Raw genomic sequence first — 27,524 nt, forward strand, 5'->3', positions numbered from 1 at the left:
TGAAAGAGAAAAAAATTGCCTATGCTATTATTTACAACACTAAATTTACATAGGACATCCGAACAAAACATTTAAAATACAACAATTTTAAAAAATAAGAGAAGAAAACAAGGGTTTTCTGAACCTTTCTCTTCTATAATTCTATCACAATCCAAACAGAATTTCTTCTTCCTCTTTCTTTTCTGATTTTCACTAGTGGTACAGAGAAACCGATTATTATACAAAAATATCAAATGATATCTAAGAAGTTTCAAAATGAAAATCATAGAAAATGTACATGAGTTGTAAAAAGAATTTATCTAACTCAATAACCCTACCCTTCAGGAGTTTCCAATTTCATCCCTCCCTCCATTTTTCTAATCAAGTCCCTTCTTGTCCCGACCACTTCCATAAACCTTAAAATCTTTTCAGTATCACGAAAAAACTTTGAATAACCTATAGCTGGGTACAGTACCACCACAAGTATACACTGGGATTTGCACACTCCATGAACCATAACTACAAAGAATACATTTCATTCACACAAGAGCGAAATGAAGAAATTGCAAAATGTGGTTGCTTCTTCCAATGATAGGATTCCAAGATGCCACCAAAACACAGGGTGACAGATTCTCCAGACAATATACAAACACCAATCATTCTCTCTCTTTAAAAATTTATAAAAATTCAAATTATTTGGCACGGAAGTCATGCCGAAATATGGTGAGGTTTTGAGTAAACCTATCCCTGTTTTTTGAGTCTAGTTTTTCAGTTACGTCTGCCATAAGTTTATCAAAACATAGAGAGAGCCGCTTTTGGTGATTCATTGGCTGCAAAAGATAACCAGAGTTACGCAACATAATGATAGTGGAAGAACATGTGTAGTTTCAAAGCTACAGAAACTGAACCACTATCAACTATTAGTAAGTTATCTTCATCACTTTGATGTATTGTCTAACCATAGAATTCGTTAAATTGTAAGCAGTCAGTCACCACTAGATCCTACTGAGTTTTTCACATGACAAGGTTATGTAAAGAAAGATATCAACTTAAAGGGTCTGTGTCTATTATGTTAAAAACCTTAGCTAGATAAGAAATGACAATTAAAATGTCTATAATCTGACTCTGAAATTGGGATGAGAACAAAAATGCCTATCTAAGAAAAAGGATGAGAAGGAAAATACCTGTGATGACAAGATTTGAGCTTTCAAATCAGAGAATGTCTGCAAGTAAATGACAACTCTCAGTTTGACAATCAAATATAGTATGACTGGAATTGTGTTACTAAATCAGCTTATAAGGATGCATATATGTATGTATATTGTGTTACTAGTCAGGGAGTAAAAAAAAAATACATCGAGTTTATCTTGAAACTAAACTTCAATCTGGAGGATATTGCAGTAAATTTCATGATGAAAGAAAAAAGGATAGCAAGTTCCAGTACCTTCTCATTAATGAGTATCAAGCTTAACATTGGCCTGCTCAGACTCCATTGGTTGCTACAGTCTTCAAACAATAAGATCTCAAACAGAGTCTTCAAAATCTAGGAATGAAGAAGACACCCAAGTTATGTAACGTCAAAAAAATAATCCCCCACTCTTCATCTCAAGAGGAAACTGATTCAAAGGAGTAAAATGAATAGACTAAAATGGAATTTTTGTTTCTGGAGCTAGGAGACAATTTAGAATACACCATGTGCACAAAAATGTAAATCAGTTATATAACTTATATTCTATGACTTGGAAGGTTTGCACTGCATTAATGTGTAACTTGGAGCAAAATGAAGGATATTAAGGTTATCTACAACAGAATATTTCCAGATTACAGAAATAGTTTTATAAAAATCTTGAGGAAAATTCTGGATGAATGTTTATATGAGTAGTGAGCTGTATAAAATTTAGATATATTTACTTCTGGGAAGAGAGTGGGACACTCCGCAATATGACGAGCAAGATTTACCGATGCAGGTAAATTTGGAGCCTCTCCCATTTTGATGTTATTAAAATAGAAAGCGACCAAATTATCAACAGCAGATGCACACTGTAATCAGAAATTAAAGGAGTTAGTCAACAGCACCGTTACAACAAGAAACTAAATACATAATACTTACGACAGAAGAATTTTCTGAAAAAAGTTACAAGAAAAAATGTGATTTAGTTCGGAAGATCCAAATGATATGTAACCATAACCTGTGATGATATACTTGTATCCAAGCCTTTTAGACCAGATTCGAGGGAGCCAACTAAATGCACAAAGGTGTTTGTGTCCAAGCTCAAGATGAAAGTAAGGTGGCTGTAGAACAAAACCTCCAAGAATGCAAAATAAGCCTTTGTTAGCTGCATAAAAATGAAAGCTGGGTGAGCATTCACCTTAACTAGTATATGGCGAGCTGGCACAAAACTAGTCTGACACATAATTCAGGACCTAGATAAACTAAGACCTAGATAAGCTGTTAAACTAAGGCATGTGAATAATAGTTTGAAGCATTGACAATATGTGGGAATGCTTCAGTAAGTCTAGAGAAAAGAATTTGGAAAGCTAAACCCAAACATTAAGAACCCATATCGGGTACGTATTGAATACACGGGTAAGCGTACAGTAAGTATACATCCCGTATCCCTTTTTATTTGAACTGAATATGCAGCACGGGTACTGTTCAGTAAGTCGGGGTGCGACTCTGGTACACGGAAGATGAAAATACGCAGATTACATAGTTATTAATTGGGCATGGTATTAAGATCTGCGTCTGAATAAGCAATATCTAGGTTTATTTCAATTTTTCAAAAGCAGTATAGCAGATGCATAAAGCAACACACCCACAGTACTGTGCTGATTCTCTTTCCTGGAAGACTGCCACACAAGTGACAAATAAAGCAGAAGAAACAATCTTTTAAATTCCCTCTCAAGTGCTAAGGTACCTTTGTTCCCACTGCACCTCTCATTGTTTATGGCTTTTCATTATTTTCCTCTAAATACTATATAGATAGTAGTGACATGACGTGCAACGATACTAACGCCAAATATTTGTTTATCCACTCATTGAAAACAAATAGGCTCAATCCCAAGAGACCTGAAGATTTAGTTTTTATTCATTCAAATGTCTGTCTTCTATAATGAGAGTAAAAATTATAATGAGGGAGAGACAAAAATTGGGAGAATTGGTGGAGCTGAATGAGATCTATGATGGGGCAGGTATAAGATAGAAACTAGTACCAAAAGTGAATGAGTTATAGAAAGGAAAACACAAAATGATAGAACAATCCTCTGCAGAATTTGTCTAGAACAACAGTTTATATTATTAATACAGAATTAACACACTGGTACATCGGAGAAAGTTTAAAGAGACAATGATATAATAGATATCAAGCGATTCCTATCCAAGAAATTCGAGAGTATTGGTCTCTCCCTCCAAGAATTCGAGATTTGGTCTCTCACTCAAAACCACTCAATAACTATCCATAATCAGTTTTTCGTATCCCTGTCACTTTTTATTCCTAAAATTAAACAATATAACATCCATAAAAACTTCCCATAACTGCCTTTAGAAGAAGTCTAACAGTATATTTGAAGTTGCTAGTCTTACTCTTCATGAACCAGACGAAGACAGTTCTTTTTATTAATAATGGGCAGTAAAATAGTTATATTGATACTGTTCGTAGTCATTTGAACAATATAGTTTTTCATATTATATTATAATCATAATAAAAATAATTTTATGGAAATACTTTTTAGTTTACTCTCAAACACATAATTTCTAACATACTCTTTTTTTTGTTTAAAAATCAAATGGGCCCACCTAATTATGTGGCTCCCATGTAAATTTGGTGGGACCCGTGTGAATTTTAACCAATAAAAGAGTGTGTTACGAGCACTATTCTACAATATATTATCTACAATGAATATAAAATCACGTAACATTTGAAGTTCAAATATTTCAAGGAAATAATTGATATATTAATTCTTCTACTGTTCATTAATGTTCAATTCATATCGTTTTCGTTTTTTAGTTGTACAAAACTGCTCTACGATACCACCAGCCCAATTTCAAAAAGGTCTAAGAAATGAAGCAATTGTAATCCCTTTGAGAAACATTCTTTCCACTCACAGTCTAGGTTGAACTTCTGTTGCAAAGTAAGCTCAAAACATTGTATGCAGATGCATTCAATTTTCAAACGAACTTCTTTCAGTTACTTTGTTCCCAGCTAATCCTTCCATGTACACCAAGTGATCCTAATTGGAAGCGCCACGAAGTTGAACTAAAATACCTTATTGGGGTGGGGAACTATTTACAGAAAAAAAATAGTAACTTCTTCTGCTCAAAGGTTTTATGCCCACTTAACTGAGGTTTTATGCCCACTTAACTGAGGTTTTCATAGAGAATCAAAAGTTTTTAGTTGATGGAATCATTTACTTTATATTTTTCTTTCTCCATTATAATTGCAACCAAAATTTGAAGAACAAAGAGTATATATGTAATAGTATTTGACAAGAAATTTGTTTGCACACCTTTCGATAAGCCAATATATCGGACATAGGAATCGATAGTGTCATCTTTAGAGCAGCGTCAAGTGCATCGGATAGAGCTCTGTCACCGTATAACTCAAACACACCGAAGTTGACATAGTTTCCTGAAAGGGCTGCGACACAAAAAATTTGTTGGTACATAAATTGAAGGATAAGATCCAACATGATCACAGAATTATCACTCGTCATTAAAGCACTGAGGACTTAGGATCTCAGTGCAGATTGAAACCAAAACGACTAAAAAACCCATATAGCAATGATAAAAAAAAAAGAAATGTATGGAAGCATAGACGACTATTCCTGGGTAGATGTTACAGACTACTCAAACTGCCACCAAAGAAAGCTTAATACATCCTGCTAAGAAAGTGCAGGTTGCGAGGGAATATCTGGGTGTAACTTTATCTAGTTTGTATATTCTATAGAGAGGCCATCTTAAGGACTTATTTGGTATGAAGTACTACCTCCGTCCCTAAATATAGAATCCCTCTGAGTAAATTACAGAAAATTGGTTCTGGTATTAAATATGTTGATAATTGGTATGACTTTGCAAGTGTTCATAGAAATTTATTGTTGTCAGTTGAGTTTAAGAGTAGGTCTCCAATTTTGGCTAACTAAGCACAGATATAGGTTTGTGCAGACTGGTCAACTCACTAAAACAAGTTAATAGGCAGGAAAGGAAAAAATTCACAATGCAGGGCTTGATTGGCTCAAGCACAAACATTTTTAAGCTACGCTATTCATCAAAATTGGTAACAAACTCATGAAAACCTTCAGACCCTTACTACCAATTAGGGATGCCTCCAGCAAAGACTCCCTCCCGGAGACATTTGAGTAAGAAATCTCGCTAAGATCTGCAGCAAAGCTCACTCAAAGTCTGATGAAACATCCACTGCTCAGCCACTGCAGAAAGCAAGGTGTTTATTTTTCCAGTTTCATGACTCTATGAATGTACTTAACCCTCCCGGTTTTTTATCTTAGTTCTTAGTGACTATGCCATTTTTGCCCACCTCTTCCCTTCCTTTTGGCCATCAATCCTACACAGTAGTGGCATGCCCTCACCGGCTCAACTATCAACAACGAGGAGTTTCCCACAACTGGCACTGGCTGCAGGTAGGAGGTGGAAATCCTAGCTCTGGCCGTGGTGAAGGCAACCCCGGCGATACGCACAGCACCGGACAGTCCAACCCTAACAACGACAAATCAGTCGTGACAATGAGTTCAATACAGGTTTTAATGATCAAGAGGGTTCTACACACTCTCTCAAAGTCAAAAGGGTTCTAAAAACTCTCTCAGCCACTGCAGAAAGCAAGTGTTTTATTTTTCCAGTTTCCTGACTCCATGAATGTACTTAACCCTCCCGGTTTTTTATCTTAGTTCTTAGTGACTATGCTATTTTTGCCCACCTCTTCCCTTCCTTATGGCAACCAATCCTACACAGTAGTGGCAAGCCCTCACCGGCTCAACTGTCAATAACAACGAGGCTGGCACTGGCTGCAGGTCGGAGGTGGAAATCCTAGCTCTGGCTGTGGTGAAGGCAACCCCGGTGATATGCACAGCACTAGTAAGTCCAACCACAACGACAAACCAGTCGTGACGATGAGTTCAATACATATCTTAATGATCAAGAGGGTTCTACAAACTCCCTACAAGTCAATATTCCCAAAATGGATGGTACCAATTACAACGAGTGGACTAGAACCATCACTTTGGTACACGACGGTAAAAGCAAATTTGGATATTTAAGAGGTAAATTACTAGGAATTAAAGTTGCCCACTCTAAGAAAGGAATATTCACATCTCAACAGAAATTTATTGATCTTCTGCAAGAGACTGGCAAGACAGCATGCAAGTCTGCAAATACACCAATTGATCCAAGTGTAAAGTTGAAAAACACAGAAGAAGATATTGCGGTTAATAGGGAAATGTATCAGAGGTTACTCGGAAAACTTATATACTTCTCAAACTGACATAAGTTTTACTTGAGGAGATGAAAGCACTTGAAAAGAAAAAAAAAACTTATGACACTACCAGATGATAAGAAAATTGTTGGCTGCAAATGGGTGTTACTGTGAAATACAATTCAGATGGGTCAATTGAAAAGTATAAGGCTCGGCATGTTGCAAAAGATTTCACTCAAACCTATGGTATTGATTACTCATGGACCTTTGCTCCTGTTGCAAAGTAGAACATTGTCAGAATACTCTTATATCTAGCTGCAAATCTGGATTGGCCCTTACATCAGTTGGATGTTAAAAACGCCTTCTTTAATGGGGATCTAGAGGAAGAAGTATATATGGATAGTTCTCCTTGTTTTGAAGGAAAATGGATCAAAGGTATGCAAGTTGGAAAAATTCTTGTGCTAAAACAGTCCCCTAGAGCTTTGTTTGAAAAGTTCACCCATTCCATGAAAAAGCAAGGGTACATTCAAGGTCAAGTTGATCATACATTGTTCACGAAGTTCTCCCCCAATGAAAAATTTGCTAGTTTATGTTGATGTATTGTTCTTGCTAGAGATGAAATAGATGAGATGGCTAGAGTAAAAGAGAAACAAGTTGCCGACTTTGAAATCAAGGACTTAGGATCCTAGAGATACTTTCTTGGTATCAATCAAAGAAGGGAATTGTCGTTTCACAACAAAAATATATTCTAGATCACTTGAAAGAAATTGGAACTAGTGGTTGTTGACCACCAGATACTCCTAATGAAATCTAATGCATAACTGTGGGAAAAAGGGGAAGTTCATGTTGACACCGAAAGGTATCAAAGATTGGTTGGTAAACTAATTTATTTGTCTCGTGCTAGACCTGGTATTGCCTTCTTAGTTAGTATGGCAAGTCCATTTATACATTCTCCTTTTGAGGAAGATCTTGAGGTTGTTTACAGGATCCTGACTTATCTGAAAGCTAATCCAGAAAACGGCTTATTTTTTAAAAAGACTAGTGAAAGGAATGTCTCTATTTAAGGATGCTTAATTTTGAAGATAGAATATATGTTAGGGGTAATCTTGTAAGTTGGAGAAGAAATAAACAAGGAGTGGTAACAAGAAGTCGTGCAAAGGCCAAATTTGGGGATATGGCTCAAGATATTTGTGAAGGACTGTGGATCCGTATAGTTCTAGAAGAACTAAAATTAAAGATTGAACTTCCAAGCATAGCTCATAATCTAGTTCAACATGATAGGACCAACCACATTGAGATAGACCGTCACTTCAAGTAAACAAAATGCAGACATCCTCGCCAAAAAGCTTGGCTAGACCTACATTTCAGCATTTTGTTGGCAAGTTGGTGCATAGAGATTGAAAACTGATTCTAGGAGATACACCAAGATATTCTAAAAAAACATCAAACAAAAACTACACGGGAGATGTATGTGCACACTTGGATACTTGCTACTGTAAAAAGAACCACACTTGACATTAAACTAAGCAACGCAAATAGAAATAACCTGACATGGTAGGATTTCACCTCTTGACGGTATTATTACACATATCCATATTCCTTTGTACTTGTACAATAAACTATGCAACGCAAATAGAAATAACCAGACATAGGTAGGATTTCACCTCTTGAGAGTATTGTTAAACATATCCATATTCCTTTGTACTTGTACGTGTATACATCAGCAGCATTTGGAAAAGTCAAAATTCTAGATCCATAGGCGACAATCAATTTGCTGACTTCCCTGAAGAGAAGTATTCCATTGGGAGAAGAAGAGTCAAATGTCAAACGTTGAGATTTATTTAGCACAAACTCAGCCATGAACTTCAACAATGGGGTCGTAACCTGCACAATCAAACAAAACCATAAGTGAGGAACGAGGAGCATACGCCATAATAAATGGATTAGAAGCAATTTCTAGTATAAATGAATGACAATGTGTTAGGCCCAAGTTTAAACCCCCATCAAAACCAAAACCAAAACCAAGCCCACCCTCCCTTGATTGAAACATTAAAACTGAGTATAAAGTGAAAAACCTTGTATAAGGGTTGTTATATCTCTAATTGTAGAAATATTTAATCATAATTGGCCTCAATACTATTTAATCTCATGTTTATTGTATTTTTTTTAATTCCTTAAATCACTCTTAATATGTGGAGTGTCTTTATATAAAAGGAGCACACTTTTATCGGAATAAACAAACTCTGAAATTATAGAATATTTTCAACATGGTATCGCAAGCAGTAGGTTAAGGCTCTCCTATAAAGTATTCCATAACTAAGCTGGTAATGGATCAGGTTATGACAGGTGTTCCCGACAACTATCACGGTGATGGCTATGGTGGTGGCTAAGATGGTGGTTACTGCAGCACTGGATCCCTTCAACTCAGGAGGTGGGGGTCATAATAACTCTTTTATAAGTTAATGTTCAGTGTATGAATGGCTCAAATTACAGAGTGGTCCAACACTGTTTGACTCATTTTAGTCAGCAAGGAAAAATATGTTTTTCTTAATAGTGATCTTTCGGAACCTGCCAAAGCAGATCCTGGCTAATTAATTCGATGGAGACAGGTATTGGAGAACCCTTCATGTTTCTGCCTACAGCAAAACAAGTCTGGGATGCTGTAAAGATATCCCCTTTCTCGCAGGTCTCAACCAGGAGTAGAGTTCTTTAAAAAAGACGGTTGTCATCTGTTGGAATTTCTGCCCTAATTGCGGTCTACCCCTAGTCGCCTTAATTGCGACATTTGACTTGCTTTCATTGCAGCCCCCAACACCTTCATTGTGTTGGGTTTTAAGGGGTGGACTTAATCTCACATTGCTAAGTGATATGCCATGTGTTATGTTTATAAGTGGGGACAATCCTCCCTCAACAAGTCGGTTTTATAGGATTGAGTTAGGCCCAACCCAAATTCTGAGATGGTATCAGAGTCTATCCTAGAACTATTGTTGGACTTTCCGCATCATCCACGCTTCTGGCTCATTGAGGCCCAAGCATGAGGGGATGTGTTGGAATTTCCGTCTTAATTGCGGTCCACCCTTAGTCGCCTTAATTACGGCAATTGGCTTGCCTTCATTGTAGCCCCCAGAACCTTCATTGTGTTGAGTTTGAAGGGGTGAATTTAGTCCCACATTGCTAAGAGATATTGCATGTGTTGTGTTTATAAGTGTGGGCAGTCCTCACCCTACAAGCCGGTTTTGTAGGGTTGAGTTAGGCCCAACCTAAATTCTAAGATCACCTATTAGGAAGATCCCAAGTCCTGCATTGGTTAAAAATCGAGCCTTGAAAGAGTTTATATAGTGATATTGGAATTTCCGCCTTAATTGCGGTCCACCCCTAGCCGCCTTAATTGCGGCATTTGCCTTGCCTTCGTTGCAGCCCCCAACACCTTAATTGTGTTGGATTTGAGGGGTAGATTTAGTCTCACGTTGTTTAGAGATACCCTGTTGTGTCTATAAGTGGGGCAATCCTCACCTTAAAAGCTGATTTTATAGGGATGAGTTAGATCCAACCCAAACTCTGAGATGGTAACAAAGCTTATCGATCGGACTTTGGATCGCCCACCGTTTAAATCACGCACCAAATCCAAAAGAGTGTTGGGCATGACGGGGTGTATTCGGAAGATCCCAAGTCTCACATTGGTTGAAGATCGAGCCTTGAAAGAGTTAATATAAAGTAACGCCCCTCAACTTACAAGTCGGTTTTGTAAAGATGAGTTACGTCAAATTCTAATACCATCACTTCGAGAAACCATCTCAGAAGTCAGAATGGAAGAAGCCAGACAAAGAATGAAGATGGGCAAGTCAATTTCCAAAACGTCCTGCACTTGTCACCAAAAAAGTACAGTGAGGAAGGCAAGAAAGATGATAAGAAGTCTAAGAGGTCATGGTGTGACAATTGTAAACGTCCATGGGGCAACCTCCTATTGTGAAGAAGAAAAATGAAGGTTGTGCACTTCAAGCTACTACCTTTGATTAAGGGAAGCAGTCTGCCTCAAACTTGCTTCATAACTTGCTTCCGCTCACTCAGGAAGAACTAGAGCAACTGTACAAGCTTCTTAAGTCACAGACCCCTTCTGTTCCGTAGCCCGGTCGTACTTAAATTGTTGATTCAAATGCTACCAATCACATGCCAAGAGAGTCTAGTGTGTCTTTGTCACATGCTAAGAAGTCACTTTTGTAAGGTTGTGTTAAGCTCAACCACAATTTTAAAACTTTCCAATGTCAGAATTGTGAACTTGCAAATATCACCAGCATTCTTTGTCTGTGTAAGATTTGTCTTACGTTTGTGAGAAACAAATTTTTTAGGAAATGTCAATATATTTCAATGTTTGAGAAGATGAAAGCGCTTGAGAAGAATAATAGTGCTATGACTTTACTAGCTCGAAATAGAACTGTGGCAGAACTACATACTGTTAGCAGGAAAAGTAGAAAACTTAGTTGCTGTTAGCAGGACTGCATACTGTAAATTGTTCACATTATATGATATTATGGGGTAATTCAAGTACTGTGCTAGCATATGCAAGATGACATTTTGATACCACAGCTCCTGAGATTTAATAATTTCCGAGTAATGAATAATCGAATGAAACTAACCACTTGAATGTATATGTTATGTATTAAAAAATTTCCACAAGATCCAATACCTCTGGGGTGTCTGTCCAATGTGAGATTCCTTTTAAGATTAGAGGCATGTGTGCGGGATACAACCAGTCAAATAGAAAGCCATAAGTTCGGCGGCTAAGAAATACAAACATGGAAAAACAGGGAGGTCAGTTAAACTGCCTTCCTCATTTTCATTTTTTTTAGAAGAGAAACTGCACAATTGCCAACCTATTTGTGGACATTGCAATTCCTCTAAGGTCTCTCATCAAACCAACAAGTGCATATTTTACAGCATCTGTTCGAAACACTGAATCGGGAGTTGATTCCAAACTGAGGAAAACCTAAAACAGAGAAAAAGGAATATGCTTGGTAAATTCAAAACCAAAAGATTATCAAACTAGTGATAAGAAAAAAAAACTCATCTAGATGCCATTATTAACACAATAAAATAAAAATTGCTAATTCCTATCTTTCACTTGAAGATATAACATAGAAGTATGTACAAAAGCTAATGTATACACATACTTAGGCAATGTAAATTTGATTTTATTTTTTTGAAAACAGCTTACCCTGAACTGAGTAGTATTAAACAACAGAAAACCAAAAGGAAAACAATAGAACCCCTATCTAAAAAATGCATTTATTTAAGCTTTTTTCTGAAAAAGATTCCTCCTCAAAAATTTTGAATGTCAGTCAAGCTTTTGAAAATAAAATGAATCAAAAACAAAAAAAAATCAGTTTTGTGATTATTGTGTAGCTTCTAGAAAAAACTACAATTGTAACTACCTTTTAAAATAAAAAGTGACGTAACCCAACAAAAAATTGATTTTACATTATATAGAATCTCTAAAAAACAAAATCATTTTTATATGACTTTAAAACTACTTTCAGCTTAAGCAAAACGGTCCTCAGTAATGAGGCAATATATAAAAATGACTATGTAAGCATATCTAGATGAGTAGTAAAATACCTGCTGGAGTGGATCCATTGAAGATTTAAATTTCCCAGGACAATCCTCCATAAATATCAACCAGCCAATAGTGTAATAGAAAATCGTCCTGCTGCGGGAGCACTTCTTTGCATCCAAAAATGGAAAATGTTCCCTCTGAGATTAATTTTAGTGAAAGATATGAATGAGGACAACGGTGCATAAGAATTGATATATTTTAAAAAGTCTCGCATCATATGAGATATGCCCTAAGATTTGTTAATAAGTGGGAGCAATCCTCTGCTTGTAAGACGGTTTCGTAAGGTTGAGTTAGACCCAACCATAATTCTAAGATGATATCAGAACCTATCCTAGATCTGTTGTTGGATTTCCCGCATCGTCCACGCTTTAGGATCATTGAGGCCCGATGGTGTGCTGGAATTCGGCCTTTATTGCGGTATGCTCCTAGTCGCCTAATTGTGGCATTTGGCTTGCCTTCAATGTAGCCTCCAAACCCTAAATTGTGTTGGATTTGAAGGGGTAAATTTAGTCTCACATTTTGCTTAGAGATATGGCCTAAGTAGATTTTATAAAGTTTGGGCAGCTAGAACCTTACAATCGGATTTGTAGGGATGAGTTAGATCCAACACATACATTTTAAGATGGTTTCAGAGTCAGGTTCATAATTTGTTGGGCCACCTGTTAAGACCAACCCACATTTTCTAAGATGGTATTAGAGTCAGGTTCATGATCCGTTGGGTAACCTATCATTCATAACCACACACCAAACCCAATAGTGTTAGGCATGAGGGGTGTGTTAAAAAGTCTCGCGAAATATGGCATGAAGATATATAAGTGGGGGGTAATATTCACCTTGCAAACCGGTTTTGTTTTGTAAGGTTGAGTTAGACACAACCACAATTCTAATAATACAATACAAAGAAATGCGGAAAATACAAGGGGGAGGGTGGCGACCCCTCCTACACATAAAGAGGGGAGATGGGGGAAGACAACATTGCTGTCTCATTTTCTGAAAGATTAAGGTCAATTATCATCAATTTTATTTGCAGAAATAGAACTTTATTAGAAAGATTAGTGATTGATGTGAGCAAGGTTATCCCTCAAAATCAGACTGTGCAGAGTACATACGAATTAAGAAAGTATAAATGGCAAAAGGGATCTTATATATTTATAATGAAGACCCCTTGAGACAACATTTGAAGAACTTCAAAGAGAGGCAGAGGCCAAATAAATGCTGGGATTGTGCAAAGTACATACAAACTCAGAAAGTATAAATGGCAAAGAGGATTTTATATATTTGTTGTAATGAAGACATCTTGAAACAACATTTGCAGAAGTCCAAAGAGAGGCGGGGGGCCAAACAAATGTTGGGAATGTGCAAACTATTTACAAATTAAGGAAGTAAAACTGGCAAAAAGGTTCTTATATACTTGTAATGGAGATTCCTTGAATGATATTTGTTGGAACACACCACAAAGAAGGTAATAAACAGCACACACGAATTTCCGATGTATGGCGCCTCATACCCAATGACATATTTGATATCGCAAAGAAGATTACAAGATTGCAAACCACTCAAGCTATGTATCACCTTACAAACCCAAGTACTCCACTTAAAGAGTTACAGGGAATAACAAACACCTACTCACTCACATGAAAAGAGACTCACACCACTACAAGGGATCGCCCATACTTGCTTTCTTCTCTTAATCTTGGATTGAGATACTCTTCTTTCCTTAGATGATCCCTTATAGTGAAATGACATGGCTTCCATTCATAAATGTAACTTAGTGCACATTAATTGTCTTACCTCTCCAACTGACTTCTCTTTATGATAATGAAGTTTGCCAAGAGTCAAGTCCTCAACTCTTGGAATATACCTCTTAATTTTTCACCCATTTACATTAAAATTGGATAGACTCCCATTCCTATAAGCTTACAAGATTCAATTACAAAGAGAAAGTTGGCCACTATCTTTTTCAGCGATTTAAATCATATTGCTAGATGAATGCTAATTCAAAGGCAACTCATCTCAATAGTTAGACCAGTGTCCTATAAAACAGCTCTGGATTCTGGAATTCTTGACAAGCCAAAGTGGGATGTTTTAAACCAGGTGAGATAGTTTCAATAGTCCCCATCCAATTAAATTTTTTTCCAAAAAATAATTCATGCAATATTGCCAATTCCAAACAACTATATAAGAAAGAGCAATAACCAACTCCCTATGGAAAATTTATGAACAATTGACAAAAAAATACTCTACCGTATGATTGGCAATGATAAACTTCACTGTATCCAACTTCATAAGTAGCTTCCCGGTCATGAAGCTGTTACAGAAATCAGTAAATATGAGTGTGGATTGTCCTAACACACACAAAAAAAAAAGTGGCTCGTATTCATTGATTCATAACTAACCCAGTTGCAAGCTCCAAGAACAAACTTAAGGTATGATCAATGACCTCTTCACTCTGAAATTAGTGCAAATACAACTAGTGTTTTAGACCAGCAAATAATTTGTGAAAACAAGAACAACAAGCAAAAAACACACCTCAATGTAACACTTTAGGTTAGTTGCTATCTTGCCAACAATCATATTCAACAGTAATAGATGATCGTGTAGGCCAAGAAGCTCTGATAGCCGGGCATATAACTGCTGCAACATAAGTGAAGAAATAACACACATGAAGATGTGTTGCAAGTTAAATTTATGTCTATATCAATAATTGAAACTTCAAATTACCTTGGAAGAAAGAATTGCCTGATCTCCTATATATGACTTCCGGAAATGCTGAAAAAAGATAAGGATTGCCCTATCAAGTCTTTGTTTGCTTATTTCACCATATCTCTGCAAAATGCCAATAATTGGAACGAATAAGCAATATATTCTTCTAAGGCATATCATTAACAAGATTTTTATCTTAAAAACACAAACTAAATTTTACATGATAAAAATACAAATGCAAAATATTATTGTGAAAACTGAATATTATATATTTCAGTATAAATAATATACACGCACTAATCTCTTTATATAAAGAATTGAAATCAAATGGGTTTGACTAAAGGTCCAAACATAAATTACTACTAACAATAATAAAGTATTGTAAATTAGCTAGATGTGTGAGTGGAAGGGTGGAATTAAGTCTGGGTTGGTCAATGGCATTTTTTGCTCTAGTTTGCATGGAGTGGCAGTTTTGACTTTTGAGGATACATTTTTGGCATAGTGGAGGAAGCAATAGGTAAAGTGATATATGGGATGGTAACTTAAAAGGCAAGAGAATATGAGATGGCGCGTATATGGCAGGAGTTAAAGGAGAGGGTGAGTCAAACTCATTATCATGATGGGATAGAGCGGGAGAAGGATTAGATGAGGTTGGTTCCTGATGGGATATAGCGGGATACTCATAATCATGGTTAGCCAAAGTAATATCATTTGAAGTAGGGCTAGACAAAGTGTGAGAGATTGCAGGTGTAGTATTAGTAGATGAGTTGGTAGTTGGTGAAGCTGACACATTAGAGGCGATAGGGATGACGTTCGCCCGTATGTGGAATGCATAGAAGGGGAAAGAAAGGGCCCAATAAATACATTTTTTAAACGGGGAGAAGGTGACTGGGATGAGAGGAACAAGCTTCAGTAAGAAAACCTTATTTCATTAAAGAGGATGTCCTTAGAAATAAAGATTCCTCCACTAGGATCAAAGACATTTGTAGCCTCGTGAATAGGCGAATAACGTGGAAACACACCTTCTCTTGAGTGCATATCTAGTTTGTATGAGTTGTAGGGTCTTAGAAAGGGTAAACAAACACAACCAAATGAAATAAGGAATTTGTAGTCAAGAAAATGTAAACTTAAGAGAAAGGTAAGAGGAGAATTATGAGTAGAGCAAAGTATGTTAATGAGATAAGTGGAACTAAGAAAAGCACGGTCCAAAAAGAAAAAAGGACTGAGCCAAACTATGTGTTGTGATCTCCCTCAATTGAGCCATTTTGGTGATGGTAGTTATCCAAAATACTAAGTAATTTATACCAATTGAATTAAAGTGAAAATTATAATAAAAGTCAGTAGAAGAGATCAGATCATATGTCACAGAAGCATAGCAGTGTTCTAGTCCCTGGAAGGTGCATTAATTTTATCCATTTGATCTCTTGAAGTTCACATCCCCAATATCTGTCACCATCCATCAAGTTTAATCTACAAATCCTTCAATTTAATTGTTTGGATTGGAAGACTAAAACATTGGGAGTTTGGACTATTAAGGGATGAAATTGATAAAACTAATCCGCACGAGACAACAGGTTGATGGCGAGAAAGAAGAGAAGAAAAGTAGAACTAGGGAAGGATAAGAATCGGATATCCACACAAAAAAGGTAGAAAACAGAACAGTAATAGTATAGAAAGAATAAAAATGCATCAAGCATTAGGAAAAGTAGAACTAGGGAAGGCTAAGAATCAGATATCTTGTATGTGTATCGTAAGATCTGAATATTATTTATTGAGATATTGAACTATTCTAATCTAATAGGACTTACTAAAGATTCAAACATGAATTACTACTAATAATACTAAAAATAACAATAGTAAAATAAACTATTTAGAACACTCTTCCTCAAGCTGGTGAATGTATATCAATCATTCTCAACTTGAAAATAATTCTTTCAAAATTATTGTTGTTCAGCTCTTTCGTTAGAAGATCTACAAGGTTGTCTTGAGAGGACACTTATGGAGTGCAAATAAGATCATTGTCTGGTTTTTCTTTAATGAAGTGTTTGTCGACTTCAATATGTTGGGTTTTGTCTTGCTGCACTAGGCCATAGGTTATGCTGAAAGCAGACTTATTATCACAATAGTCTCATTGGTTCATTACACTTTATCCTCAAATCTTCTAAAATCAATTTTAGCCATAGTAATTCACATATAGCCATAGTAATTCACATATCTCTTATGTCATTGTCTTGAACTCATTTGGCTACCAATCCAGTCTTGTATCTCACAATAGAGATCCATTTGCCTTGTATTTAACAGGGTATACCCATTTGCTCCCTACATGTTTCTTTAATTTAGTAGAGAAACCAATTCTCAAGTATTATTCTTATCCACGGCCTCCATCTCCAAATCCATGGCTTTGTTTCCATTTTCTGTCAGACAATGCCTCAAATAGAAAGGTAGGTAGCGTTATGGTATTCAGATTTGTGAGGAAGGTTTTATGGGTAGGTGAACGTGTTCAAAGCTTAGGTAGTTGGATAGAGGGTAAAGTGGCTTTTTTGTACAGGTTTTGGTATCTTTCCTAAAGGTAGTTAGAAGATGTAAAATTTTAATAGTGTGATGGTAGTGGTGATGAAATTGAGTTGGATTATGGTTCCAACATTGTCCCTACTAGTTTTAACCTCAACTTCTAGTCCGAGAGTAAGGTCAGGACAATGCCTCAAATAGAAAGGTAGGTAGCGTTATGGTATTCAGATTTGTGAGGAAGGTTTTATGGGTAGGTGAACATGTTCAAAGCTTAGGTAGTTGGATAGAGGGTAAAGTGGCTTTTTTGTACAGGTTTTGGTATCTTTCCTAAAGGCAGTTAGAAGATATAAAATTTTATTAGTGTGATGGTAGTGGTGATGAAATTGAGTCGGATTATGGTTCCAACATTGTCCCTACTAGTTTTAACCTCAACTTCTAGTCCGAGAGTAAGGTCAGGAAATAGAAGGTACTCATTTTCCTTACTTCCCTTTGAAGATGAGTTTGAACGAAGTAACTTTCTTGTTCATGGAAAGTGATATCTCAAGAGACAAAGTAATTATGAGAGAGTGGATGATAACATTTGTAACCCTTATGGGTAGAAGAATATCCTATCAAGACACACTTTAAAGCTATGTTTGTATTGACGAAATAGAATGAAGCGGAGCAGAATAGAATATGATGGAATGGAGCGGAGCGAAGTAGGATGGAACATAAATTTTATTCCATTGTTTGTGTATTTTTTATAATTTGATGGAACGGAATAGATAGACCAAATTAGTTCATTCCATTGCATGCACCCTAAGTCGGTGGAATGAAAATTGAAGGATTGGATGGAATAGAATGGAATGGATTACATCATATTCCATTTAGCTCCACCCATTTTTGTAAATCCAAACAATGAAATCTTATTATTTACCACTCCATTCCATTTCATTTCATCCCATACCACCGGACCAAATTAGTTCATTACATTATTTACCACTCCATTCCATTCCATTTCCTTCTACCATCACTATGAATGTGGACAAACGACGTAAAACCATAGCATGTGTTTGGTCTAACAAATGCCCAATTTTTCTCTCAACAATGTCATTTTGCTGAGGTGTTTTATAACATGCAAAGAGTCATGAATGATACCTTCATTTTGCACAGAATTAAGATTATGACTAAAATAATCCTTGGCGTTATTAGACTATAGACTAAAAACTCTGAATACTCGTACCATACTGATTTTAACCATGGAGAAAAATTGAGTAAACACATGACTAATTTCAAATTTTTGTTTAAGCAAGCAGACTCAAGTAACCCGAGTACAATCATCAATAAAGGTTAAGAACCAACGAACACCTAATCTATTTTGAATATTAAATGGACCCCACAGATTTGTATGAATGAGAGAAATGGAAAGGTACTCATTTCATTACTAGCAAAAACAGGTACACTTTTAAGTTTAGCAAGTTCACATACCTCACAATGAAGACTCTTAACATCTAATGTTTTAAATAAGGAAAAAGCTAAAGTGCACAATGAAAAATTTGTGACAATCACACGAATGACTTTTTCTGAATTGAACTCCAAAAATTTGGATGTGTTTGTTGAATGCCTCTAGCCTAAATGTGATGTTGCCTCTCTATTGATTATTGTGAATATATGTATATTGAGATAATGAATATATAAGACTAATTTCTATTATATAGAGAGTATTCTAATCTAATGGACCTTACTAAAGATCCAAACCAAACGTAAATTACTACTAAGTACTAATAATACTAAAAATAACAATAGTAAAATAAACTATTCACAACATGTATAATTGATTGTACTAGGGAATCCTCATGCAACTCAGGAAACTATTTGCCCATCTCAAGGGTTCTCTTGTTTTTCAAAGTTACGTGTTCATCCCCCACTCTTGGCAGTTCAAGTGAATTTGATTTCTGTTTGCTGGTTTATATTTTTTTATTAATTAAAAACTGATATACAATCTAGTATTTTGTGTATAGAAGTGTAAAGTATAGATTATATAAATTACAAGCTATTTATCTTGTTACTAAGATCTTTAGCACCAGTGCACTATTAAAAGAACTGAAACAATTAAAAGAAGAAAACAGAGAGATCAAGTCAATCATATAAACTAATGTCTGTGCAGGTATACCTGACTGTGCACTCCACTGTCAGTTACATTGATCAACTGCAGAACTCGGGCAGAAATTTCAGCATCTAGCACTTCCTGAGATTCCACACTACATACAGAAATATTATGGTGAAACATAAAATTAAAACAGGTTGGCATGTTTATGAACACTGCCCAGAGTTTCTTTGACAACCCACAACATTCCAATAGATGATAAGGCAAGGGCCAAAGAAATTTTACCTACAACCATTGCATTGTTTTGTCTTGAGAATTGCTGCAGCAATATGAACAATCCATGCAAGTTTGTCTTCAATCACAGAGAGGTCATTGCTATCACTAATTTGTAATCTTGCCCTTTCCTATTCCAGTCATTGGAAACAGCCAAGCATCAATTACAAACTCATATTTCCCAACAAATCAGTACAAAAAGATAAAAAAGGATAGCAATCAGTGCAAGTTATAACCACACCGTGTATATTTGCAGGACAGGCTCCGTTATGTTTATTATAAATAAGCTACTGCTTTCATACTGCATAATGAATGCAAATGAGTCAAACAGACATAATTGTATAAATAACTGCAGCAGAAAATAACTTAAGAGTCTTCTATAGATAGAAACAATAGATATTCCCAGGGAATGTATGGTACGAGATACGTCGTTTTTAAAAAGATCGATGTACGGGTATGGCAATAAGAAACACGGGAGTTTTTTTATATAATATAATATAACATGAAAGAGATAAATTATTCCATTCACAATAAAAGATTAATAAATCAAAACTATGGTTGGTTACAACTTACAACAAGAGAAACTCAAATACACAAATAACATTATATTATTATATACTATTAAATTAATATGCATAAATGTCACAAATTTCACTTGCAACAGAATAGTGAGGGAAAAGGGAGATTCAACGAGTGCCAATAGGGGCACTTCACCATTAAGTACCTAGGCTTATGAGGATATCCCTATTCCTCCATCAAAACAAAAGCTTTGGATGAAGTTGAAGGAACTAAACCAAAGTTGTTTCTTAATGCTAACTCTTTGGCCTTAAGTTTAGGACTCAAAGTCCGAGTGGTTGAAACCAGGAAGATCCAATCTACCATTGTATGTTTAGCTCGATGACTGGTTTTATTGAGTATAATGAATTGCAAGAAATTTTATTTTGAATAAATAGAAAGTTTATAGACAAAAATGCATTAAGAGAGAGATAGAGAGTATTAAGAGTTATGTTATAATGATATATTACTAGGGTATAGTATTAAGTATATGGGTTTGGCCCATTTGTCTTTCTTATGTATTATTCTTTTAACCTATTAATATAAATATGAGGGTCACTACACATTGTAGTGCATCTTATTGATTACTCATATTACTGCTCTCTTTCTACACTGACAAACAAGTCTTTTTTAGACCACAAGCTTTTTCAAAAATGTGTGGCTAGTCAAGGAGTTGAATTTTCAAAGGGTCTTTGGAGGAAAGTTGCTTGCTCTCTTTTACAGTTTCTTATCAAGATGCATGTTTTTTTCACAAAATCTTAAAATCGAAAGAAACTCCTTGAAAAGCCAATATAGCATTTCACTGTTCCCATCAAATATTAAATCTTTTATGCTAAGAGATATGCACCTAATCAGTAGGACTATATCAATTATTTATTGCATTTTAAACAAGCTCAAAAGATGGAAAGAAGTCTTCGCTTCTAGTTCCTCTTCATTTTATCTCATCTTCTTCTGCTAATTTATCCATCCTCCTTTGGAATCCTTATTGCCTTCTCAGTCAATTATATCATTCATAAAAAAGATAAGAATGATAATATAAAATATATAGGATTACCTGAAATCTGCATAAATTTGGAAGGCAATCTAATTGATCCTGAAGAAGTTCAGCATTGTCTAAGGGGTTCTCGAGATCATCTGGTAATCCAGCCTGTAAAAAAGACCAATTATATTTGACAGTAGTCTCATTAAGAGAAGTGTTAAACTAAATGCATACAGCCTGGAAGGTAGGCTATCAGTAAAGCATGCACAGATAATAGGGAAACACCTGCACAGAATTGAATCTTGAAGTGATGAAACTTTCAGTAATCTTAGGAACATATTCACCGAGTAAGCTTGGTGCATCACCCTTCAAATATGGAACAGAAGCCACCAATCTGGACCACAACCCTAACAGGTAGTAGACGCTGTTGCTAGCCCACTGACAAGAAGGTCTCTATTTAATCAGTATTTCATATCACTTGAATAACCTAAGTTGAAATTTTGAGAATTACGGAAATTTATCATACTAAAATTCTCACATGATGGCAATCCTGAATTTTGTTTTCAAAGGGGGAGGCAGCAATGCCATTATTTCAAAGATAAATGGATTAAAAAGACATGAAATATGCGATTTTTGAACAATAAATCATGTATTATGAGGAAAATTCTTAAAAGTGACACATTAATTAACCTGCCATGACTGCAAAGATTTAAGAGTGAACTCTGCAACCAAACGGATCCAATCGCTATAACCTTCCACATTAACTAGCTCTGACAACTGCAGCATTTATTTTACAAATTTAGATAGAATAAACTAAAGAATATGAAAATACTTTATACTCCACCAAATTTTATCAACAAAACTGCCAATGTATAACAAGCTTAAGCAAACTACCAAATCAATAAAACAAGCAAAAACTAGTAAATAATTGGCCAAAACATTCAGGGTCATTTTAAGGCTACAATTTTGGAGGTGAGGTATTGCATACAAGATTAGTTTCCAGGTGCATTAAGAGGGCTTTTAGATAAATAGCATACTTAGGTGTTCATTTAGCAAGTGTTCATCACATGAGAGCTTATGTATAAAATGCATCTACAATCGAAGAGGAAACAAAAGTTAACTCTGCATAAGCTATTTCGGTAAGTTATCTTAGAGAGCTTAAGCAAATAAGCTGAAAACAGATCATTGGCATAATACATGTTTACATTTATATCATGAGATAAGTTAAAATAAGATTTTTCAAACGCTAACTAAATGACTATCAGATTTGGATGCTACTTACAATAAATAAATTTCTCACTAATAAATAGTGGCAAATTTATAATAAAAACTGAATATGTGATTTTACACTCTTATTATGGTGTGTAGTGTAAGGTCCAAAACTTAAACAGGTTTTACACAGCTTGATCATATTGCACCATCAAGCCACATCATAATATTAGTTTTCAAAACACTTAAAAATTATCCATCATCAATGTGAAATATGATTGGATGTTTGTGTAATATTAATGTGCCGCAAATGGAGTAGAAGTGCACAAACCTACCTGGTAATTCACTCTGAACCGACCAAGAAGACGGCAAAACTCATGGTAATTATTATGATCTGCAAGACCTGCTTCCCCAAAACAGTCAATATTATAAATCTATGGCCAACAAAAAGGAAAAACAGAGAAATGATAAATATTATTAGAAAAACCAAGTGTCACATATCAACGATTCAGGCCACCCACACAATGTCATCACTGACAGATTATGGAAGTGGGTAAAAAATCCAACACAAAAATATAACAGATGGTGTTCCCACCTATGTTGGAAACATAGCGAACAAGATTAAAGTCTACTTACACACACACACACACACTCAAAAACTGAAGAAATCAATTAAAAGCCAACAAGTATAACAATACAAATAGAGAATCATATACAAAATTGATGGAAAACATCATTAGTCTCATAACTACAGAAAGAACCTCATATTCATCAAGTACAAGACATCAAAACATTAGTCATAAATTAAGAAAAAAAAACAACTAAAAGTAATAGATATAAAGAAACAGATAGAAAAAATAATAAGCAAATAAGACTTAAAAATTATAACTAAAAAAATAATAAAAACAAAATACGTAAGTCGAGAACCAAAATCATAGAATAAAATGATAGAAAATATCATTAATCTCAAAATCACAATGTCATAAAGTACTAAAAACCTAATTTTCATCAAGTTCAAGACATCAAAACCTCATTGACGTAAAATTTAAAAATAATAGCAGCAATTAAAAATAACTGATTAAAAAAAATACAATTAAAAAAATTGCAGTTCCTAAAATTTGGACTTAGGCTCAAGATCAAGGTTGTCAAGATCGAGATCTTACATAAGATCGGGAGAGAATAACAAGATTGTAAAATATAAATTGTAGCTAAGATTGAAAGATCCTACCCAATTATTTTCGTAAGATTGAGAGGGGGTAACAAGAACATAAAACATAAGATTGCAACAAAAATTGTAAGATCCTACTAAAATGAAAAGAATAATAGTATATATTTAAAGTCTTTTTACACATATATGTTACTAGGCAAGTGTATTCGTGAGAAAATGACTCTTTTTCATATTCTTTACTACTTCACATGGAACATTTGTTACACATTAGGAACACATTTGGTCAATTACTAGGATTATCGGTCAATTGGTTAAAACAAACCCTACAAGTGAGATGCTTATTCTATAAATCCTAAATCTAAAACTTCATCATTCCAAAAGTAATTATTGTGCCTCTGCATCTTGCCATCCTTCTCGCCTTTCAATGATGGTGGCCGAAAACCGGCCAATCATGACCAAAACTGGCAAAGATCACACAAAATCAATTATTTTACGATTTTTTCCACAATTTGGCTACAACAGACGACTCTGCTTAAAATCGGGATCGTTGGGGGTGAGTGAGATCGTAAAATCTTAAGATTTTAAGATCGAGATCGAGATCTTGACAACCATGCTCAAGATGTGAAGATTGTCCAAGTGGTATAAGAACAAAGTTGTCCATGTCGCCTAGTCGAATTGAGATCTCAAACAATTATAATAGAGCTTAAAAGAATAGGACCGCAAGTGCGGGAATTTTAAAATAAAAAAAAAATCAGGTCATAATAGGGCAGCACACCGAAGGAGATTTCCAGAGAATGTCGCCAAAGGATAGAAAGGATAGATGTTGCCAGAAAATAATGAATGTCAGAGTGCGTTCGTCACCAATCAGGAAGTGCAGGGAAGGAAACTCTACAGCGTGAGGGAAAGAGATGGCCATTTGAATGTTTTTTGCATTCAATTTTGGGGTTTTACAACCTATTGGGCCTGGTTTGGGGAGCATGACCAACTATGTTTTTTCCTTTTAAAAAATATATATGACAAGGACGCCGTGGCCTCCATGGCCCACATGCAAAATCCGCTACGCCGTTGCCACCATTTAACAAAACTGATCCACGAGTAGTTTCTTTCTGCAAACAATCCACGTGCAGTTTCATTTCAGCTATGGACAAAACCTCACCAAAACCTTTCACCTATTTGAACAAGTGCTTCTATAAGTTACTATTCAACCTGATGATGCAAAATTTAGGTTGGAACTCTCATTTCCTACACTGGTAGTTAAAACACAACTTGATCAATTTGTTGAGAGGTAGAAATTGAAGTCAAGTCAGGGTTGAATTTCTGACTAATCAGTGAATATAAATAGGCAAAATATGTCATAATTCATATGGTCCTAGTCAAATATTACATCAATCCTATGCCCGCCATTCAAGATCTTCCTCTTCTTCAATTAAAGAAGAAAGAGAAGAATTCTAGTTAATTTTAATTTGGAGTTTTTTATTTTAAAGAAAATTATTTAAAATATATAATTTTTTAAGTAAAATTATATTTGGGCTTGCCACATCAACACCGATAATAGACACATCAGCATTATAACAGTCGTATGGACTTTTTTTACCCGAAAATACCAAAAAAAAGGACAATGCCGTGCACGTTTTGAGACTTAAAAATCCTGTTTAGGAAAAAATATAAAGAGCTAATATGGTACAATTAAATTACTTAAATGACCGCATTGCATATTGTAATATAAATGTGTTTATGTGTCTGTGTGAGAAAGAGCTTTGCATAACAAAATATTACCCCAAAAAATGCTGATTAAATGTTTTTTTCTTACAGAAATAATATTGAAAGATAATATTTCCAGTTAGGCATTAAAACACAAAATAAGGAAAGAGGTAACAAGCATACAATACCTTGCCCTGTTTGCAGGATTACTTTGGTTCCTGTCATTAAATGGGCCAAAAACTTGGAACGGGTAGCATCATTTGTAAACAGAGAACGTCTTACAGACGCTAGTCGCACTAAGCACTCCAGTGCCTGGAAAGGAAAATAGTCAATAAAACATGTATTTGTCAACTTATTAAAACGCCTCCAACAATAAAGGAAAGCATCGTCTAAGGCGACAAAAACCAAGTATTTTCCCACTAAGTGGGGTCGGACGTCTAAAGCAAATTACAAATTAATTTTTTGATAGTATTTTATAGAGGAATTCAATTTTCAAGACTCGGTTTGACTATTAAGTACATTGTCAAAGAAACAAATGTATGTACGGACCTCCTTCGAAAGAGGAGGCTTTGTAATGGCATAGTGATCAAAAAATAGTTGTAACGTTGAAGAATCCTCTAAAACTGGTTTCCAGGGAGATGGAATCTGCAAACCACAATATTTACATGCTAATTAACGAACTAGTTTAGAAAGAATAAGCCAGGACCTCCGAACATTAAAAGTTTGCAATAAAACAAAAACAAGCAGATACCTGAACTGTGCCAAACTCATCTGAACTTTCATCTACAGATGTCCCCACAAAATCAAATGATAAACATTTCAAAGAGAGAGAAAGTGCCAATTCTTGCAATTGACTGATTGCTGCAAAATACATTATCACAATTCTCAAACAAAGATCACCAGAAGTATAAAACAGACAAAAAAAATTAACCGCGGGTGTAGCCATTTTACCATCATTCTTCAACTGACTCAATGATGTTAGAGATATCTGAAATATTTGAAAAAGAGATTGATCCCTGAAGGAGCAAGCTACCCTTCGATGCTTTGTTGCAGGTAAACCAGCATTAGCCTGAGGCAGGACACAAAAGTTTAGCAAACAGAACATAGTTCCAAAACACAGCACGACGTACAAAATACAAAACCTACTCAAAATATCTAATTGCTAGGTTAGGAAATATTCGATCTGTTCGATTTATACACAACATACAAACTAAACCCTGCCTTACTTTTCTATCCCCCTCTCTTCCACAGAATCAAACCACAACCCATTTTTCTACCTTACTGACAGAATTCGACTATCTGATGATCTTCGTGAACATAATCAACTAGCATACAGAACACATAACTACTCGGCATAATAACTCTTCCATCCGAATAACTGATCAACTCCGGCATCAAACATATTCCAGTAGCACAAAATAATGTCTAACCTGATTCATCTCAGAAATAAGCTGATTCAATATCTTCAAACCAATGGCATAATGACCCGGCGTTGCCTGGATTACAACAACAACAACAAAAGGTTAACAACCTGCCGCAAATCATTCTTATACTTAAGTCCACTAAATCGATTAAGATCACCTGACTCAAGAAGTTCATTGATTCTTTGACCAAGTCCCGAAATCTGTCATCATCAAACCATCCGAATTTCGTTACTCGACACAAAAGTTGGATCAGAGAAGCAGTCACAAACGGCTGTAACTCAGGTCCTCTGGTCCCCAGATAGTTGATCAGATAGGTCCCTATCATGCATTGCAAAAAAAATCCATGAATTCTAATACTTATAGTCATCGATGAAGAATGAAAAGAGAATAAAAAAGAGATTACATATATCGAGACGGAGCTTCAAATCAAGGCTATGTTCGGTGACTTGTTTCAACAAACTAGAACTAGCAAGCATCAATGCATAAGGTGTCAAAGCATGATCAAGAATATATTGACATTGAGAAATGTATTCAGTGTTCATAGAGAAGCATTTCAGTGTATTCTCCGCATGAGCCCGTTCAACAGAGTCCTGAGAATTGTAAAGCCTCTCGCACAATGCTTCCAGTTGCGCCAACTCCATCGCTCGCTCAACAAACTACCGATTACAATTGCGATTGGAACAGAACAGCAAGGCGGTGGCGATGACAACGTAGATGCCGCCGGCAACCGCGAACGAAGGTGATTCAGAGTTGAGAGAGGGTCTCAAATCGCATTGGCAAAAGAGAATAAGAAAATTGCTGTTGTTGATCTATCTAGGTTTTCACAATCGCTTTCTAGAATTTCTTTTTCTTGGTTGAGACGATTTTTGCATTTTCCACTTCTAGTCTGTGTAATGCGCCCCTCGT

General features: G+C 35.6%; 1 protein-coding gene across 2 annotated transcripts; it reads right to left on the reverse strand.

Moving 5' to 3' along the window:
- Window positions 1–27,524, reverse strand: LOC127086455 (uncharacterized). Of its 2 annotated transcripts, none has more exons than XM_051027220.1 (28): window positions 27,022–27,524; window positions 26,776–26,936; window positions 26,625–26,690; window positions 26,146–26,263; window positions 25,946–26,055; window positions 25,744–25,839; window positions 25,383–25,506; window positions 22,661–22,728; window positions 21,807–21,893; window positions 21,402–21,554; window positions 21,192–21,284; window positions 19,824–19,883; window positions 19,595–19,713; window positions 19,376–19,463; window positions 14,734–14,838; window positions 14,542–14,643; window positions 14,409–14,461; window positions 14,257–14,320; window positions 12,015–12,149; window positions 11,273–11,385; window positions 11,086–11,179; window positions 8,066–8,285; window positions 4,486–4,616; window positions 2,169–2,315; window positions 1,891–2,019; window positions 1,424–1,522; window positions 1,164–1,202; window positions 1–809 (listed from the first exon to the last, which is right to left on the reverse strand). In XM_051027220.1, exons 1-28 carry the CDS (start codon window positions 27,257–27,259, stop codon window positions 672–674), a joined length of 3,150 nt encoding a protein of 1,049 aa, XP_050883177.1. In that variant the 5' UTR covers window positions 27,260–27,524; the 3' UTR covers window positions 1–671. The 2 variants fall into 2 exon arrangements, with proteins under 2 accessions (XP_050883177.1, XP_050883176.1); XM_051027219.1 differs by having other exon boundaries at window positions 14,542–14,646.

This window comes from Lathyrus oleraceus, chromosome 5 (genome assembly GCF_024323335.1).
Source record: "Lathyrus oleraceus cultivar Zhongwan6 chromosome 5, CAAS_Psat_ZW6_1.0, whole genome shotgun sequence".
NCBI lineage: Eukaryota > Viridiplantae > Streptophyta > Magnoliopsida > Fabales > Fabaceae > Lathyrus > Lathyrus oleraceus.